This window comes from Typopeltis vanoorti, chromosome 22, assembly GCF_054136105.1.
Source record: "Typopeltis vanoorti isolate ZY-2024b chromosome 22, IOZ_Tvanoo_1.0, whole genome shotgun sequence".
Lineage (NCBI taxonomy): Eukaryota > Metazoa > Arthropoda > Arachnida > Uropygi > Thelyphonidae > Typopeltis > Typopeltis vanoorti.
Window position 1 is genome coordinate 58,218,712 of NC_143570.1, and position 16,822 is coordinate 58,235,533.

A 16,822-nucleotide genomic window follows, 5' to 3' on the forward strand; every position below is an offset into this window, starting at 1 on the left:
ATTATAATGGAAATACACTTTTTAACAGAACTGAATTCAAACAAATTTTAAAAACAAGCGCCATTTGAACCATGTTAAATCAAAATATACAGTGTAAAAATAGAATTGCTTTTGTTTTTTAAAACCATAAAAAAAGCCATGTAAAAAGAGATTAGTGTATATTCCTTAGTTTTTTCCATTATTTGGTTTAAGGGTTGTATTTGATCTAAAACTGAGAGTGTTAATCTGAAAATGTGCCTGGTTTCAGGTTGACGAAAATTTAACATTTATTTTGATATCTATCATTTTAGTTGTCATGTAGAATGTTAGTTGAAAGCAGATTTGAATTTATAAAAAGAACCACATACTTCAAAAGAAAAAAGATAACGAACCAACATCTAATAAAGCTTAAAATTCATCTCCTAGAACAGGAGAGTATTAGAAACTTATATAAAAGCAGAATAAGAGATAAAAAACCAACCGCAAACAATATTGAAACAGAGTGGAAAAATATGAAGGAAACCATACTAAAAGCAGCAGAAGAAAGTTTAGGATACAAATCAAGGAAAAACAAAAAATGGCTCATAACTTGGAATGATGACTTAAAGGAATTAATCAAAAGGAAAAAAACAAGCTTTTAAAATTATCTGCAGAGTAAAATCACTGCTCACTATATACAATATAAGAAACTATGGGCTGAAGTCAGAAAACTTTTCAGAAGTATACGCAAAGAAGATTGGAGTAAATACTGTTAAATCATTAGAGCAGTATATCACTGGACCACAAAGGATAGGTTCTAAAATTTTCAGGCAACTACAAACAGCAGAAAATGACCAATTAAGAAATAATCAAATTTCCAAAGAGGATTGGATAGAATACTATAAAATATTATGGAATGAAAAACAAGAAATAGAAAACAAAACTCACCAAATCGAAGATATCAGTATACAGGAAAGTACAGAAGAAATAGTAACGGAAGAATTAGAAAAAGAATTTAAAAACTCAAGAAACAGAAAATGACTGGATGGAATACGCGTCGGGGCTCTTTAAATATGCAGACAACAGCTTAAAAGAAAACCTACTTAAACTCTTCAATAATATCTGGAAATATAAAAAGATCCCAAAAGAATAGGAAACTGGAGTAGTAAATAAATATTCACAAAAAAGGTCCCAAGGACAAAGGTGGAAATTACAGAGGCATTACTCTCTTAATAACAGAATCTAAATTATATGCAAAAAATCTTAAAGAACAGACTAATTACAGAAAATTGTTTAGAAGAGCAGTGTTGTTTTAGAAGAGGATGCGCACATGCCTCTTTCACAATACAACAGATCATAGAAAAATGAAAAGAATTTAACCTGCCCACTTTTCTTCTATTTATTGACTATGGAAAGGCATATGATAACTTGAACAGAAATCAACTCTGGAAAATATTACGAGATGATAAAATACCTCCTTAATTAATTAAAGCAATAAAAGGTCTATACAGAGAAACAAAAATTTGCATCAAATTTGTAGATGAAACATTATCAGAACATATAACTATAAATAAAAGAGTAAGACAAGGCTGTGGCTTATACCCAACCCTATTCAACATTTATATAAACAGAATCCTAAAAGAATGGAAAACAACTGTTAAAGATAGAAATAAACTAACAAATAATATACAGCTAAATACAACACTTTATGCAGATGATCAAGTACTAATTTCAAATTCAGAAGATAAACTTTAAATTGCGACTAACCATCTAAATGAAATAGCAAAAAATTGTTAATGAAAATCTCTGAAACAAAAAAGCTAAGCAATGTGTGGAAATGCCATTCAAAAAGTCAAAATTATGCTTAACAATATCAGAACAAGTTACAGAATTCAAATATTTAAGAAATATAATCTCGTAATAAATTACTAATTCACAAATGGAAGCAAGACTACAAATTTACAATAGAATGAATGGCATAATTAAAAAAAATTTTGGAAAACAAATGACTAAAGAAACTCAATTAAGATTACATAATATGACCTCTAAAACATGTCTCAAATTTGGAAATGAAACTTGGATTCTAAAACAAAGAAACAGACTAAGATTGGAAGCAACACAGATGAAGTTTCTAAGACCTCTCCTGGGACTCACTAGATTAGATAAAAAGAAAAACACAGAAATAAGAGAATGATTAGATACAAAAAAACATCATACAAGAAATAGAAGAATACCAGCAAAATTGGCTACACCACATACAAGGGTGGTCTGAAAAGTTTTCGGCCTAATAATGTAAAAATGAATTTATAATTTCAAAATTATTTTTATTTTTCAACATAATCTCCTTTAAGACTAATACATTTATTCCAGCGATGCTCCAGCGCCATTATACCATCCCCTGCAGTGGTTATCAGTAAGATCTGTAAAATACCTCTCTACAGCTGCAATCACCTCTTGATTCAAAGAAAAGCGCTGACCAGTGAGGAAGAGTTTTAGTTTTGGGAAGGGATAGAAGTCAGAGGGAGCCAAATCTGGGGAATAGGGTGAATGTTCCAACAATTCGTAGTGCAGATCCCTTAATTTTCCCATTGCTAAACACCTTTGTGAGATGTGCATTGTCCTGATGAAAGATGGTTTTTCTTCTGCAAACCAGGTCTTTTCTCACGAATTTTTTTGTCTAGTCTGGTTAAAAGATTGGAATAATATTCCCTGGTTACTGTTTTACCCTTTTCAAGATAATTAATAAACAAAATCCCTTTAGCATCCCAAAACACCAATACCATGACCTTTCCTGTTGATGGAACTGACTTTGTCTTCTTGGCGCTGAACAACTGGCTTCTGTCCACTGTTTTGACTGCTGTTTGGATTCTGGTGTGCAATGGATATTCCAAATCTCATCCCAGTAATAAATCAATGCACAAAATCAGTTTTATTCTTGTTAAAATGCTCCAAGCACTGCTCAGAGATTTTCATGCGAGTGCATTTTTGATCTGCTGTGAGCAAGCGAGCACCCATCTTGCGCACAGCTTTTTCATTTGCAATTCTTCATGCAAAATATATCCTACAAGTTCTTTTGAAAGGCTTATAGTCTCAGCAATTTCATGCACTTTCACTCGCCGGTCATCCAATACCATATCGTGCACTTGATCAACGATTTCTGTTGTTGTTACACTTTCTGAACGTCCTTCACGTGGGTCATCTTCAAGGCTGGTAGAGCCATGTTTATACTCGGCAGCCCATTTCTTAATTGTCAAAAACAAAGGAGAAGAGTGCCCATAAACTTTTATGAACTTCAAATGAATTTCTTTTGGCATTAAATTTTCTTTTACAATGAATTTTATCACTGCACAATACTCAATTTTATCCATTTCAAGAATACAGAGAACATGTTTGCTTCAGACAGCTGTATAAAACAAACTACTTGATAGAATGACTTGCAATTTCACATGGATGCTTATGACAGATGTACCAACTTAGAAAAAAAAAATCTTACTGATAGTGTTGCCATCTATAGTTCAAGGCCTAGAACTTCTCAGACCACCCTTGTAGAAAGGATGAATAAGAATAGGATTCCTAAACTAGTTCTACAATATAAACCTACAGGAAGAAGAGACCACAGACACACAAGATTAAGATGGAAAGATCAACTTCATCTGCAGAGCAGGAAGAAGACATAAAAAGCCTATACCTAAATTGCTCAGATGATCTATCATTTTTGTAAAAACCTTATAATGGATATGTATATATATATTATATTATACAATTCCAACAGTTTTTATATACAAGAAATCTCTCTTTTCAACATTTCTATTAGTATTCCATCAAGTCCAATGTCCTTCATTTTTGTAGGTGCACATATATATTGCAGTGATATATATCACCAACAAACAATGTTATGAAATAAACAATCTTTCAGCATACTATATGTATCGAAGCTCTTCCTCTATACACACAAATACACTGCTAAAAAATTGTTAAAAATAAATAAAATGTTAACTCTGCATTAAACTGAGTTAATACACAAGTTTAATTAAAACAAAAAAAAAAAAGAATCATATTAAATTGTAAATGATCTTGAAATGAAAATTTCAAATAAAAAAAAAAAATAAATAAAATAAAAAAAAAAAAAATCAAAGTATGGTTTTCTAAGACATGTATTACCTGAAATACATTCTTCCTACTGCTCTTATCTGGACACCACTCTAGTGATGCACCTCTAAGGTTCATACACATCTCAGGTTTTGTTCCAGGAGAATTCTACAACAAAAATAACATATATAAATAATACAATGTGCAACAGAACATGGCAACACTGAAAATCACAGCATTTTCAGTAATCAAATTAGAAAACAAATTTTATACAAAAATATTTGTTTTCAATCTTCTTCTGCAGCTTTTCCCACTTAAGTAGGGTCGCTGTTTATAGTGAGTCTCCTCCACAACCTCCTGTCTTGGGCTGTAGCTACATCCAAGTTCTTCATCCTCAAGTCCTCCTCCACCATCTCCCTCCATCTCTTCTTTGGCCACCAGCGCTTCCTTCTCCCCTGCACATCCATCTGCATGACTTTTCTTCCCACATTTCCTCTTTCCTCCCTTCTCATCACATGACCAAACCATCTCAACCTTGCCTTCTGTATCTTTTGTTAGGTCGTTGTTTTCTCTATATTATACCTTGTTCTACCTCTAAATAGCTTGCTTTCTAATCTACTGTTGTGCCCTTAAAATATTAATTCAGTACCACTTCCTTTTCAGATATTGGCAAAATTTATTTTTTATGCTGTGCTAGCTAATATCCTATAACAGAAGAGACTCTTGCTCAGTGAAACAAGTCCAAATTCAAAAGGGATACATACAATTATTAATCTTACGCCAGCGCTGTGCAGATTCAGTTAGCAGTCGTGACCTAAATCTCACTTTAGCAATAATATCTAATTCCTTCCTGCCAAAAAGGTTCTATTTCATAAGTGGTGGTCTGAATTCGTAATCAGGCATAAACTCAGGTATAAGGCATAAAACATGTTTATTGGAAAAACATAAAACATTTACAGTTAAGAAAATTCAAATACTCAATAGAACAAAACTCACTCTAAGTTAAGGTTCATACTAAATCACAACAATGAAACTGAGTAAGCTAAATCCTTCAATTACGAAAAGATAAGATTAAGTGTAAGCATAACACTACTAGGATATAATTTCTTTCACAAGTTATTTACAGTACATGCATTGAACACTTTCATTAATACTCTATCAATAACTATCTTAATTCTAAATTTCATTAGTCAAGCCTAGCCATTCTCAATCAAAATACTGCCTATCAACAATTCTTTTGTTCCACAGGGTCTTAACTAATTCAATCAAATTCTCACTTAAAAGTTCTCTATTAGTGTCCTTAGTTTACAGTATACACAAAATTCTCATTCTTCTAAGTGATTTTAACATAGAATGAAATTCTTAACATTACCGGATCCTTTCTGATTTCATGCCGCCATCTCATGTAGATCTGGATTACCTTACTGTATAGTTATCGGCCGTTTTTGCGCCTGGCGATGCACTACGCTTTTCTTAGAATCATTTCCGGCCTGTGGCGTGCTGTCTACCATTCCACAGTAAATTTTCTCCGTTCTCCTTGATGGGACTTTATTCGAATGCTCGATTCTGCATAGGTCGTCGTAACACAATCAGCTTCGCTTGGAAATCCTCAAGTGTTCTCAAGAATAGCCCTCGTCGTCCAACATCACTGTATTCGACCCACTACGCTCTCACCTATCTCCCGACAAACCTCCTAAAACTCGAATCCAGGAACCGAAGAAGAAAAAGCGCTGTAATATGGCACGCATAGTCTTTTATTCACCCTTTCAGGCACCCTCTATTCGATGTGTTTTTTACCCACGAACCCCATCGTTCATGCCCTTTGGTTTATCCTACACTCTCCCTAATCTGTTAGGTTACCCTATTCCAGGTAGCCGTTCTGACATCACTTTCCGCATAGGTTCAGCTTCCATCACTACGCTTGACTCGTACAGATTATACATGATTATTCCGGATTACTACTTATTACTTTTCCGGAAATTTTGTAACGTACTAGACAACGTAATGGGATTTACAAATAACTTAACAATTCCCTTACATAATTCTCACTATTCTGACAAAATTCTTTGCTTCTCATTTCAGTTATACAGGAATAAATTTCAATATATGGTACATATGGACTACACATTATCACATAACAAAAAGAAAATTTTCATAATTATTAGCTGATGTGCAGTTATCTCCTTAATTAGTAATATTTATCATGTTAAATCCTCAATAAAGAACTTACTTGTAAAGTTCTCCATTCAGGATCTAACACTTTGCTCCTAAGTTCGTGACTTTCACTGTTCCCCTTACAAAGTCATTTCTCAGATGATCCTTTCTGGTCACACCACACATCCACCTAATAATTCTCATCTCCGCTACCTCCGTCCTGCTGATGTTATTTTTCCTCATGCCCACAGTTTCCATAGCATACGTCATAGCTGGTCTTACTACTGTCCTGTAAATTTTGCCTTATAGATTGATCGGCACCCTCTTATTGCATAGCACTGCAGCCATCTCTCTCTCCAGTTCCTCCATCCCACTTCCTTCTCAGCTTCACCATCCTCTTTCATTGTTGAACCTAAGTATCTAAAGTCACCGATCTTCCTGATGACATTTCCTTCCAACTCCAGATCTGTCTCCTGGCTGTCATCCACTTTCCAACACACATACTCAGTCTTACTTCTGCTCAGTCTCATACCTCACTCTTCCAGTACTTTCCTCCAAGTTTCCAGTTTAGCTGCCACTTCTTCTCTTGATTTTGCACACAGCACGATTTCATCTGCATACTACATAGTCCAAGGTGCGTCTTTTCTCACCTCCTCCATCACAATATCAAACAGGAACAGACTTAATGCTGACCCTTGATGCAAGCCAACTGTCACTGGAAAACTTTCTGTCTCTCCCAGACAGGTCCAAACTCTTGTCTTCACATTTCTGTACATCTGCACCAGCCTGACATATTTCTCCAGTACCTTCTTCTCTCTCAGACACCTCCAGACTTCTTGCCTTGGCACTATCATACGTTTTCTCCAGATCAATAAATACCAGATATAGCTCCCATTGCTTCTCTTGAAACTTTTCCAATCTGTTGTAACCCAAAGATAGCATCTGTCGTCGATCGACCAGGCATTGAAGCCAAATTGCTCCCTCAATCTCTAGCTCCTTCCTCAGTCTTCCATCAAGAACCCTCTCTAGGAGTTTCATTGTGTGCAACTTCATTCCTCTGTAATTCTTACAGTCTTGTGCATCCCCTTTACTCTTGTAGATAGGGAAAAGAGTACTTTTCCTCCATTCCTCAGGTATATTTTCCTGTTGACAAACTTTTATTAACAGGTCCCACAGCAGTCAATTCCCTCTTCCCCCAGTGCCTTCCATGCTTCCACTGGAATCCTGTCAAGGCCACCAATTTTCCATTCTTGCTCCCCATCTTCTCTGTGAATCCTTGCATTTTCTTTATTCAAAAGCCCTTCAAAGTATATTCTCCACCTGTTTCTTATATCCACATCTATCCTTAATACCCTTCCTCCAGTCTTTGATCTGACTCACATGTACGAAGTCCTTTGATGCCTTATTTCTACATTTAGCCAATCGATAAATCTTTTTCTGTCCTTCCTTTGTTTCAAATTGATCATAAAGGTCTTGATATGCCATGGCCTTTGCCTATGCAACAACTCTCTTGGCTTTTCTCTGTACTCCTCTGTCCTCTTCCACTCTTGACTCACCCCACTTCTGCTTTGCCTTCCTCTTAGCCATCACTGCTTCTTGTACATTATTATTCCACCACCAACCCTCCTCCTACTCTGTACTCTTTCTGGATGTTTCACTAAGCACCATAACACATAGCCATAACAGTAAACAACTAGATTTATTTATTTTATTTAGGGTACGGCATAATAAAGACACATGACATCAGAATATATAAATACGTATTTGTGCAGACAATAAAAATGAGACAAGTAATGCACATATACAAATATCAGGTAAAAAAAAGTCTAAAATTTTAAGTTTAGTTCAGATAGCCAATCAAGATCTGAAGGATCTGCCTCAAAAAAGTCTCTTAGGTCACCACAGTAGGCTTTTATGCTGCAGTCCTCCACAATGTGCCGGATGGCTTGGTTTATGATCCCACAGTCACATTGGGATGTAAGTGATCTTCCCCACTTGTGTAAAGCTGTCTGTGCAGATACCATGTCCTGTGTGTATCCTACTTAGGCTTTTCCATAGATGATGTGGAAGCTCAATCCCTTTTGGATTTTGGTTGGGAAAGATATACGTGTTTAAATCTAGTGGCGATTTTTCTTTACAAGTTTCTAGACACTTCGAATTAACATTGAAATTGCTATTTACTAGTTCTTCAGCAGTATTAGTGGAGGCCGTCGGGATTTAAGGCAATTCATATTTATATATGGAAGGTCTTCATGTATCAGCAACAGGGTATTTACTGCTGTTTATTTTTTTGTATTCTTTTACTAGAGCATTTTGTATGTGCAGGTTTGGTGGTGCAATATTGCTCGAAGTAGGAAACCAGTAGAGGAGAGTGGATTTGACAAAACTTGTTATTGTCCTCATCGTTGCATTTATTTACATGTCGATTTTCTTGATATGAGGACTGTTTAGTGACTGGTGAACAATATTCTGACGCAGAGTAGACTAAGAGCCAGTCTTTGTTACCAAGACTATCAGCAAGTTGGAATGCATAAATAAATAAAAAGCAGGGAGGGGAAACAATTCTTGACTCCAACCCTCTCAAAATAGAAGCATAAATTTAGAGCAAGAATGAAGGTTATCATTTACAGGTAAATGTATTGAGTTCATTATGAGTTTTCATCATATTCCAGGCGAACTCATTAAGATATTTCACATCACATATTAGTTTCCAAGAAATTAAATAAATCAGTCTAAAAAATAAAATAATTCTAAGAATTATAAACATGTTAACACAAAAATATTTTAATGTTTGCCAAATATTTCAGTCTGAAACTAACATACTCTCCTCAATGGCTTGATAGGAACAGTTTTTTACAACGTGGAAAACAATTGATCATTTAAAAGTAGAATGAGCTGCGTGATGTTACATTGCTAAGCATTAAAGAAGGGTAAATTTCATCAGTGATGAATAAATTATAAGTATTAATTCACAATTTCATATAACAATCTTAATTTATAAATTAGATTAAAGATACTTATTTTTAGAGGGACCTGTGGCATAGTATAATTATTAAAGGCAACACGTAAGGCCACAGTAATAACTTTAATTAATAAATAAGGTATATTTCATACTAAAACTAATAGTACATCTTCAGTGTTACAAACAGATAGGAATAGAATACAAGTAACGAACATTCGGTGGATCACCCATTAGAATACAACGTTGTCGCGAGCTAGGAAATGAAAGAAATTAATAAATAATTAATATTTAAGATAATTAGTTTTTTAATGAATACATAAAATAAAAGTCTCCCAGATCTTCGAGAGAGAGAGAGGCAATCATTTCAATTTAAATTCGGTCAGTGTAAAAAAGCTTCACAACTTTCTTTAAAGAGGCGTTCATATTTGAACCTGCATCTATGAAGGAGAATAGCTATATCCCACTGGATATTCTGGGTAGTGGTAATAGTGTGTTGAGCTAGACCAGACTTCTGAGGTTTGTTGTAATCAATATAATATTGGTGTTCTTTAATTCTTTTTTCCACAGAACGGCTACTTTGTCCAAAATAAGAAACATTGCATTCACAAGGAATTTTGTAAACATCAGCCAAAGACAGAGATGACAGTTTATCTTTTGTAGAAGGCAATAAGGAAGAAATTTTGTTGATAGGAATATAAGTGGGAATCAATTGGTACGTTTTTAAAATTCTACCTATAGGTTCTGAGATTCCTGGAATGTAGAGGATTGGAACTCTGCGAACTGTTGAAGAAACCTTAGGTATTGGAACATAAGATTCAATTATCTTTTGGATTTGATTAGGGGGGGTAATTATTAGATACCATTAACTTTTTAATGATGGAAAGTTCTTGTTGTAAGATTTCTAGAGAAGTGCAAACTTTATGTGCCCTATTAATGAGAGATTTAAGAATGCCAAATTTTTGAGATAAATGGTGAGCAGACTTTTTATGAATGTATCTGCCAGTAAATGTGGGCTTTCGAAAGATGTACCAGAAGAAGTTCGAGTAAGCAGGATGTCCAAAAATGATAAAGTACCAGAATTTTCCTTTTCCATGGTGAATTGGATACGAGGATGAAGGCTATTTATCTGTTGTAGAAAGCTCATCTATTTTAGTTGGAAAAACAAGTTCAACAAACAAGTTGAAGGTACTGCCATGGGTAGTCCTTTGTCTAACTTTTTTTTTAAACAATTCGAAGAGACTATGTTTTGATCCATTCACCCTCAACCATCTCTTTGGTATCTTTATGTCGATGATGTTTTTGTCATTTGGTCATATACTGAAGATGAGCTTTCCACCTTTCTACAACAGATAAATAGCCTTCATCCTCGTATGTAATTCACCATGGAAAAGGAAAATTCTGGAACTTTATCATTTTTGGACATCCTGCTTACTCGAACTTCTTCTGGAACGTTATTTACAAACATCTTTTGAAAGCCCACATTTACTGGCAGATACATTCATAAAGAGTCTGCTCACTATACATCTCAAAAATTTGGCATTCTTAAATCTCTAATTAATAGGGCACATAAAGTTTGCACTTCTCCAAAAATCTTACAACAAGAACTTTCCATCATTAGAAAGTTAATGGTATCTAATAATTACCACCCTAATCAAATCCAACAGATAATTTAATTTTATTATTATTATTTTGGGCGACTCCAGAGAGTCCTTAGACTCATCGAGGGAGGCCCTAAATATCATGTCCACACAACTATATGACAATCTCACAGTATCTATCATACCTTGCCTGTAACTCGCTCACCGTCATAGCACCCACAACAGACTCTGGCAGCTTATTCCACTCATTTACCACTCTAAAAGTAAAGAACCCAGCTCTAATCGTATAGAATCCCTTTAGCAATTTGAATGTCTCAATCATACTCCCCTTTTCCGCCTATCAACTAGTTTCTGCAACCCACAAATCTTCAACCTGTTCTTATATGGTTCATTCCATAGACCTGCTATCATCCTAGTCACTCGCCTCTGGATCCTCTCCACCTCCTCCCCATCAAGAAGGAACTGAGGTGACCAAATCTGGGCACAGTAGTCAAGATGAGGTCTTATCAAGGCCCGGTACAGAGGTACAATAACTTGCTTGTCTCTACTCGTCAAGGTATTTTTCAACAACCAAGTGAATTGATGAGTTGATTTTGCCACTTTTGCAATATGCCACTTAAACTTCAACACTCCCAAGTCCCTAGCCTCATCAATCTCCTGGAGTACAGTTCCACCAATGTGGAATACTGCTGCTAATCTTTTCACCCTAAAATGCATAACCTTACATTTTGTCATATTAAATTGACATCCATTCTCCTTAGCCCAGAACTCCAATCTATCCAAGTCATCCTGCAAGATTTGGACATCTTCTGCATTCACTATCGCCCTACCCTACTTTGCATCATCAGCGAACAAATGAACTGTTCCACTTAGATCCTTCCCTATATCGTTAATGAACAGATTAAACAGCAGTGGCCCAAGAACAGAACCCTGCGGCACCCCACTAGTCACAGGCCATCTTTTGGACTCTACTCCTGAATAAACTACTCTTTGATATCTCTCCATCAACCACCCAGCTATCCATCTCACCAACCCTATATCCATTCCCATATGTTGCAGTTTACAGATTAGAATTCCATGTGGTATCCTGTCAAACACCTTTGCCAGGTCCAACAGTATCACTGTAAACCCATTACCCTTATCCAGTTCAGAAGTCACTTTGTTATAAAACTTGAGCAAGTTACTGAGGCATGATCTACCCTTCACAAAGCCATGCTGTCCCCTGTACGGTATCTCATTTTCATCAATCCATTCCTGTATTTTTCCCTTGACTACTTTCTCCAAGACCTTGACAACGACTCCTGATATGCTGATCGGTCAGTAATTTGCAACTGTAGTCTTCGATCCTCCTTTATGCAGTGAAAATATTTTCCCCTCTTTCCATACCTTCGTGACTAAACCAGACCCGAGACTCAGATTAAACAACATGGTCAAGGGCACTGATAATTCCTTAGCCACTTCACGCAAGACCCGTGCCGGTATACCATCCAATCCCACAGATGTATTCACATTAAGGTTCTGTAATACACTATTCACCTCCACTTCGTTCATCACAATTTCTGTATAAACTAATGGTTCCTTCATTCTTTCAATGTCACCACCTGGATGATATACTTTTGCAAAGTGAGCGCTCAGTAACTCCACTATATCGACTGATTCAGTAACCTCATTACCATTGTCATTCCTTAAAATCATTTTGCCGTGTACAGTTTTTTCCTTGCTTGCAGCATATTGAAAGAACTGTTTGGGATTCTCTTTTGCTTGCATAGCTAGTTTCCTTTCATAATCCGCTTTTGCTTTTTTTACCACACTCGTTACCCTTCTGGCCTGCACTTTATACCGTTCTTGTATCTGCAGGTCACCACTTTCTTTAAATTCCCTCCACAGTTGTTTCTTTTTTTGTAACTCAAGCTTAATGGTGTTATTCATCCATTTAACCCCTACTTGTTTTACTATTCGGACCCTAGGTATACAATCAGCCATAACCTCCTGTAAATGCTCCTTGACAACTTCTCATGCTCTATCAACATCCAGCCTTTGCAGTTTTACATGCCATGGCACTGATTCAAGCAATCTCCTAAGCTTGTCATACTCGCCAGCATGGTAATTCCACATATACCCTGTCTTAATCGAAAATTCCACACCTTTAGCCACCTCCCAGGTCAAGACCTTATGATCACTCTCACCAGTAGGTGGCAACATGGTCATATTCATTACAGTCAAATTCTCAGATGTTATTACCAGGTCAAGCACTCTCAAACCTCTAGTATTTTATTTACATGCTGTTTCAGATAGTTATCCCGTAATAATTGAATAAAATCCATTTCCTTCCTCACTTGTGTCCTCTCCTCCTTCCAATCAATGTTACCATAGTTGAAATCTCCCATAATAATTACCCTCCTTCCACTCATTTCATCAATTTGTTTATGCATACTATCCCCACCATCTATTCCATCACCTGGTCTATAGCAGCAACCAACTGTATATTTTGTTCTGCCAGTCTCAATCTCACACCAAATAGCCTCAAATGAGCTCTTTTCACTATCCTGCAATACAACTTCAATTCTCCTTGGCTGCAGTTCATCAGCTATCATCAATAACAGCCCCCCCCCCATTTTATTCTCTCTGTCCCTCCTAAACACACTATAACATACACATTGTATCCCACTAACTATATCATCTTCCGTCAGCCATGTTTCACTAATGCCAATAACCTGTGGCCAGGAAGAGCCAACCAAGGCCAAAAATTCTTCCTTCTTGTTCCTAATACTCCTGGCATTAGTATACATGAAATGCAGTGATTCCTTTGTCCCACTCCTATCTTGATGCATTATTCTAAATGTCCCATTCCCATTTTTTGTCCTTAGTACTGGCTCGGGTTATGTTCCAATACCTAAGGTTTCTTCAACAGTTCAAATAGTTCCAATCCCCTACATTCCAGGAATCTCAGAACCTAGGTAGAATTTTAAAAAAGTACCAATTGATTACCATTTATATTCCTATCAACAAAATTTCTTCCTTATTGCCTTCTACAAAAGATAAACTGTCATCTCTGTCTTTGGCTGATGTTTACAAAATTCCATGTGAATGCAATGTTTCTTATTTTGGACAAAGTGGCCGTTCTGTGGAAAAAAGAATTAAAGAACACCAATATTATATTGATTACAACAAACCTCAGAAGTCTGGTCTAGCTCAACACAGTATTACCATTACCCAGAATATCCAGTGGGATACAGCTATTCTCCTTCATAGATGCAGGTTCAAATATGAACGCCTCTTTAAAGAAAGTTGTGAAGCTTTTTTACACCGACCGAATTTAAATCGAAATGATTACCTCTCTCTCTCGAAGATCTGGGAGGCTTTTATTTTATGTATTCATTAAAAAACTAATTATAATAAATATTAATTATTTATTGATTTCTTTCATTTCCTAGCTCACGACAACATTGTATCTTAATAGGTGATCCACCGAATGTTCGTTACTTGTATTCTATTCCTATCTGTTTGTAACACTGAAGATGTACTATTTTAGTACGAAATATACCTTATTTATTAATTAAAGTTATTACTGTGGACTTACGTGTTGTTTTTAATAGTCAATTAAAGATAACATCAGACTAATGTACGAATTAAAGGTCTCAATTAAAAAAAAGCTAGAACTAATTGCTCAACTCCCCATGAATTACAGAAAGAACTTTCAACTATCAAACATCACATGAAATTAAATGGATTCTCCCAAAGAACTACACAACATCTATTCAATTCCTACAGTCCAATCCAGAACAACAAACAATCTATAATTCGAGTTCCAATTCCATATATTTCCAGGATTTCAGAACCAATTTCAAGAATTCTGAAGAAATATGATTTAACAGCCACTTATATCCCTATTAATAAAAATATCCATCTATTTCCCCCCTCTTCTAAAGATAAACACTCAATTATGTCTCTGCCTGGAGTACATCAAGTTCTTTGTAACTGCAATCTGTCGTACTTTGAACAAACCGGACGATCTACAGAAAAATGAATACAAGAACATCAATCATACATTCTTCACAACAAATCCATTAAATCTGGATTGGGGCAGTATAGGATAAAGACAAGCCACAACATTCTCTGGTCCAAGACTCGCCTTCTACACAGATGTCGCTATAAATTCGAATGCCTATTCAAAGAGTGCTGAGGCCTTACTTCACTGCCCTAAACTTGAAATCGAAATGACTATATCCTTGTCAAAATATTGGAAAGTTTAATCTGGATAACACATTAATTTTTTTTTTTTTAAATTGAGACCTTTACTTCTTACATTAGTCTAATGTTATCTCTAATTGAATTTATAAATTAGATTGTTATATGAAATTGTGAATTAATACCTATAATTTATTCATCACTCTGATGAAATTTAAAGCAATATAAAATGATGAAATCTAAGTAATGTAACATCACATGGCTCATTCTACTTTTGAATGATCAATTGTTTGTATTCCACTTTGCAAAAAAAAAAAAAAAAAAAACTGTTCCTATCAAGCCACTGAGGATAGTCTGTTAGTTTCAGACTGAAATATTTGGCAAACTTTAAAATATTGTGTTAACGTGTTTATAATTCTTAATTTAATATCACAAGTGTCTCATAAAATAGAATAAAATAATTCTATATGCAAATCATCTACATTTTTATTTTTTGAAATGTTTGCAATATTTAGGAATGGTAATTTGAAAAGTAATAAAGAGTTTACTTTTGTTTTTTAAGCATACATGTAAATGATAAACCTATTTCCCACAGAAATATTGTTCAATTAGATGAATGATGGTTTCAATAAATGTTTAAGATCACAACTAATTTTATGTTATTTAAGATAACCAAAAGGAGATTTGGTCAAACAAAAAATAAAAAATAAATAAAAAAATAAAATAAATAAATAAAAAAAATGATGGTACAACATGACAAAATTTCATGCCGGCTGGGGCATCGCCCGGTTAAACAAGGCCCCCATTGTTTTCACCAGGGAACCAGGGCGAACAGCGAAAAGTCAGCTACTGGAACAAATCTGAAAACAAACCCCAACTCAACATCACCAGAGTTAAAGATCGGTACTATCAACGTAAGAAGCCTGAATGGCAAAGAAATGGAGCTAGCTGAGGAATTAGATAAGTACCAGATCGACATAATAGGGGTGACTGAAACAAAAAAGACCAAAACTGGTGAGATCTTTCTAAGCAATAAATACAAAATGTTATATTCAGGCAATAACAATCAAGGAAAAGAAGGAGTAGCCATAGTATTCGACACAAAATACGAGGCTAATCTTCTTGAATGGCAGTCAGTCTCAAGTAGAGTAATGTGGGCAAATATGAGAATGGGGAACGGGACAATGAGACTTATTTGTGCCGATGGTCCCACAGAAGGTTCTACTAAGGTAGAAGTGGAGGAATTTTTTGACGCTCTAGAAAAAGCAACTGACACAATGAAAAAGGAAAAGTTGGTCCTTGTTGGGGATCTAAATAGCAGAGTAGGAAATGATTGCGAGACATACAAAAATATTTTGGGAAAATTTGGAGAAAAGAGCAAAACTAATCATAATGGCAAATATCTGTTGGATTTCTGCTCAGGACATGGACTGGTTATTACTAACACCATGTTCCAACATAAAAATGTGCACAAATTCACATGGAGAGAAGAGGCTAGGAATAAGAAAAGTCTCATTGACTATGTTATTGTTGATAGTGATGTCTTCTCCCTGGTGCAGGACACCAGAGTGTAGAGAGGATTTGAAATTGGAAGTGATCACTATTTAGTCTTGAGCAGGATAAAATTGAATTTCATATTGAAAAGAATAACATGTAAGAAAGTTTTAAAGTGAATAAAAGTTGAGCAGCTCTCAGATGTGAACTGTAGACTAAAATACAGAAAGATTATTGAAAAGAAACTGAAAGAGTTTGAGAACAGGAATCAAATCTTGGAGATTCAGTGGCAAACTCTGAAGAAAACATTGATTGATTCTGCCAGAGAGGCATGTGGTGAGGTTGTGTGCAAGGATAAAAAAATCAGAACTCCCTGGTG

General features: G+C 35.4%; 1 protein-coding gene across 3 annotated transcripts in view; it reads right to left on the bottom strand.

Moving 5' to 3' along the window:
- Positions 1-16,822, bottom strand: part of LOC150094438 (rho GTPase-activating protein 12-like) — a 413,607-nt gene that overhangs the window by 181,714 nt on the left and 215,071 nt on the right. For all 3 annotated transcript variants that reach the window (XM_090412339.1, XM_090412341.1, XM_090412338.1), the window contains one exon: positions 4,120-4,215. In XM_090412339.1, coding sequence (XP_090268465.1) covers positions 4,120-4,215 — 96 coding nt within the window. The remainder of the gene's footprint in view (positions 1-4,119; positions 4,216-16,822) is intronic.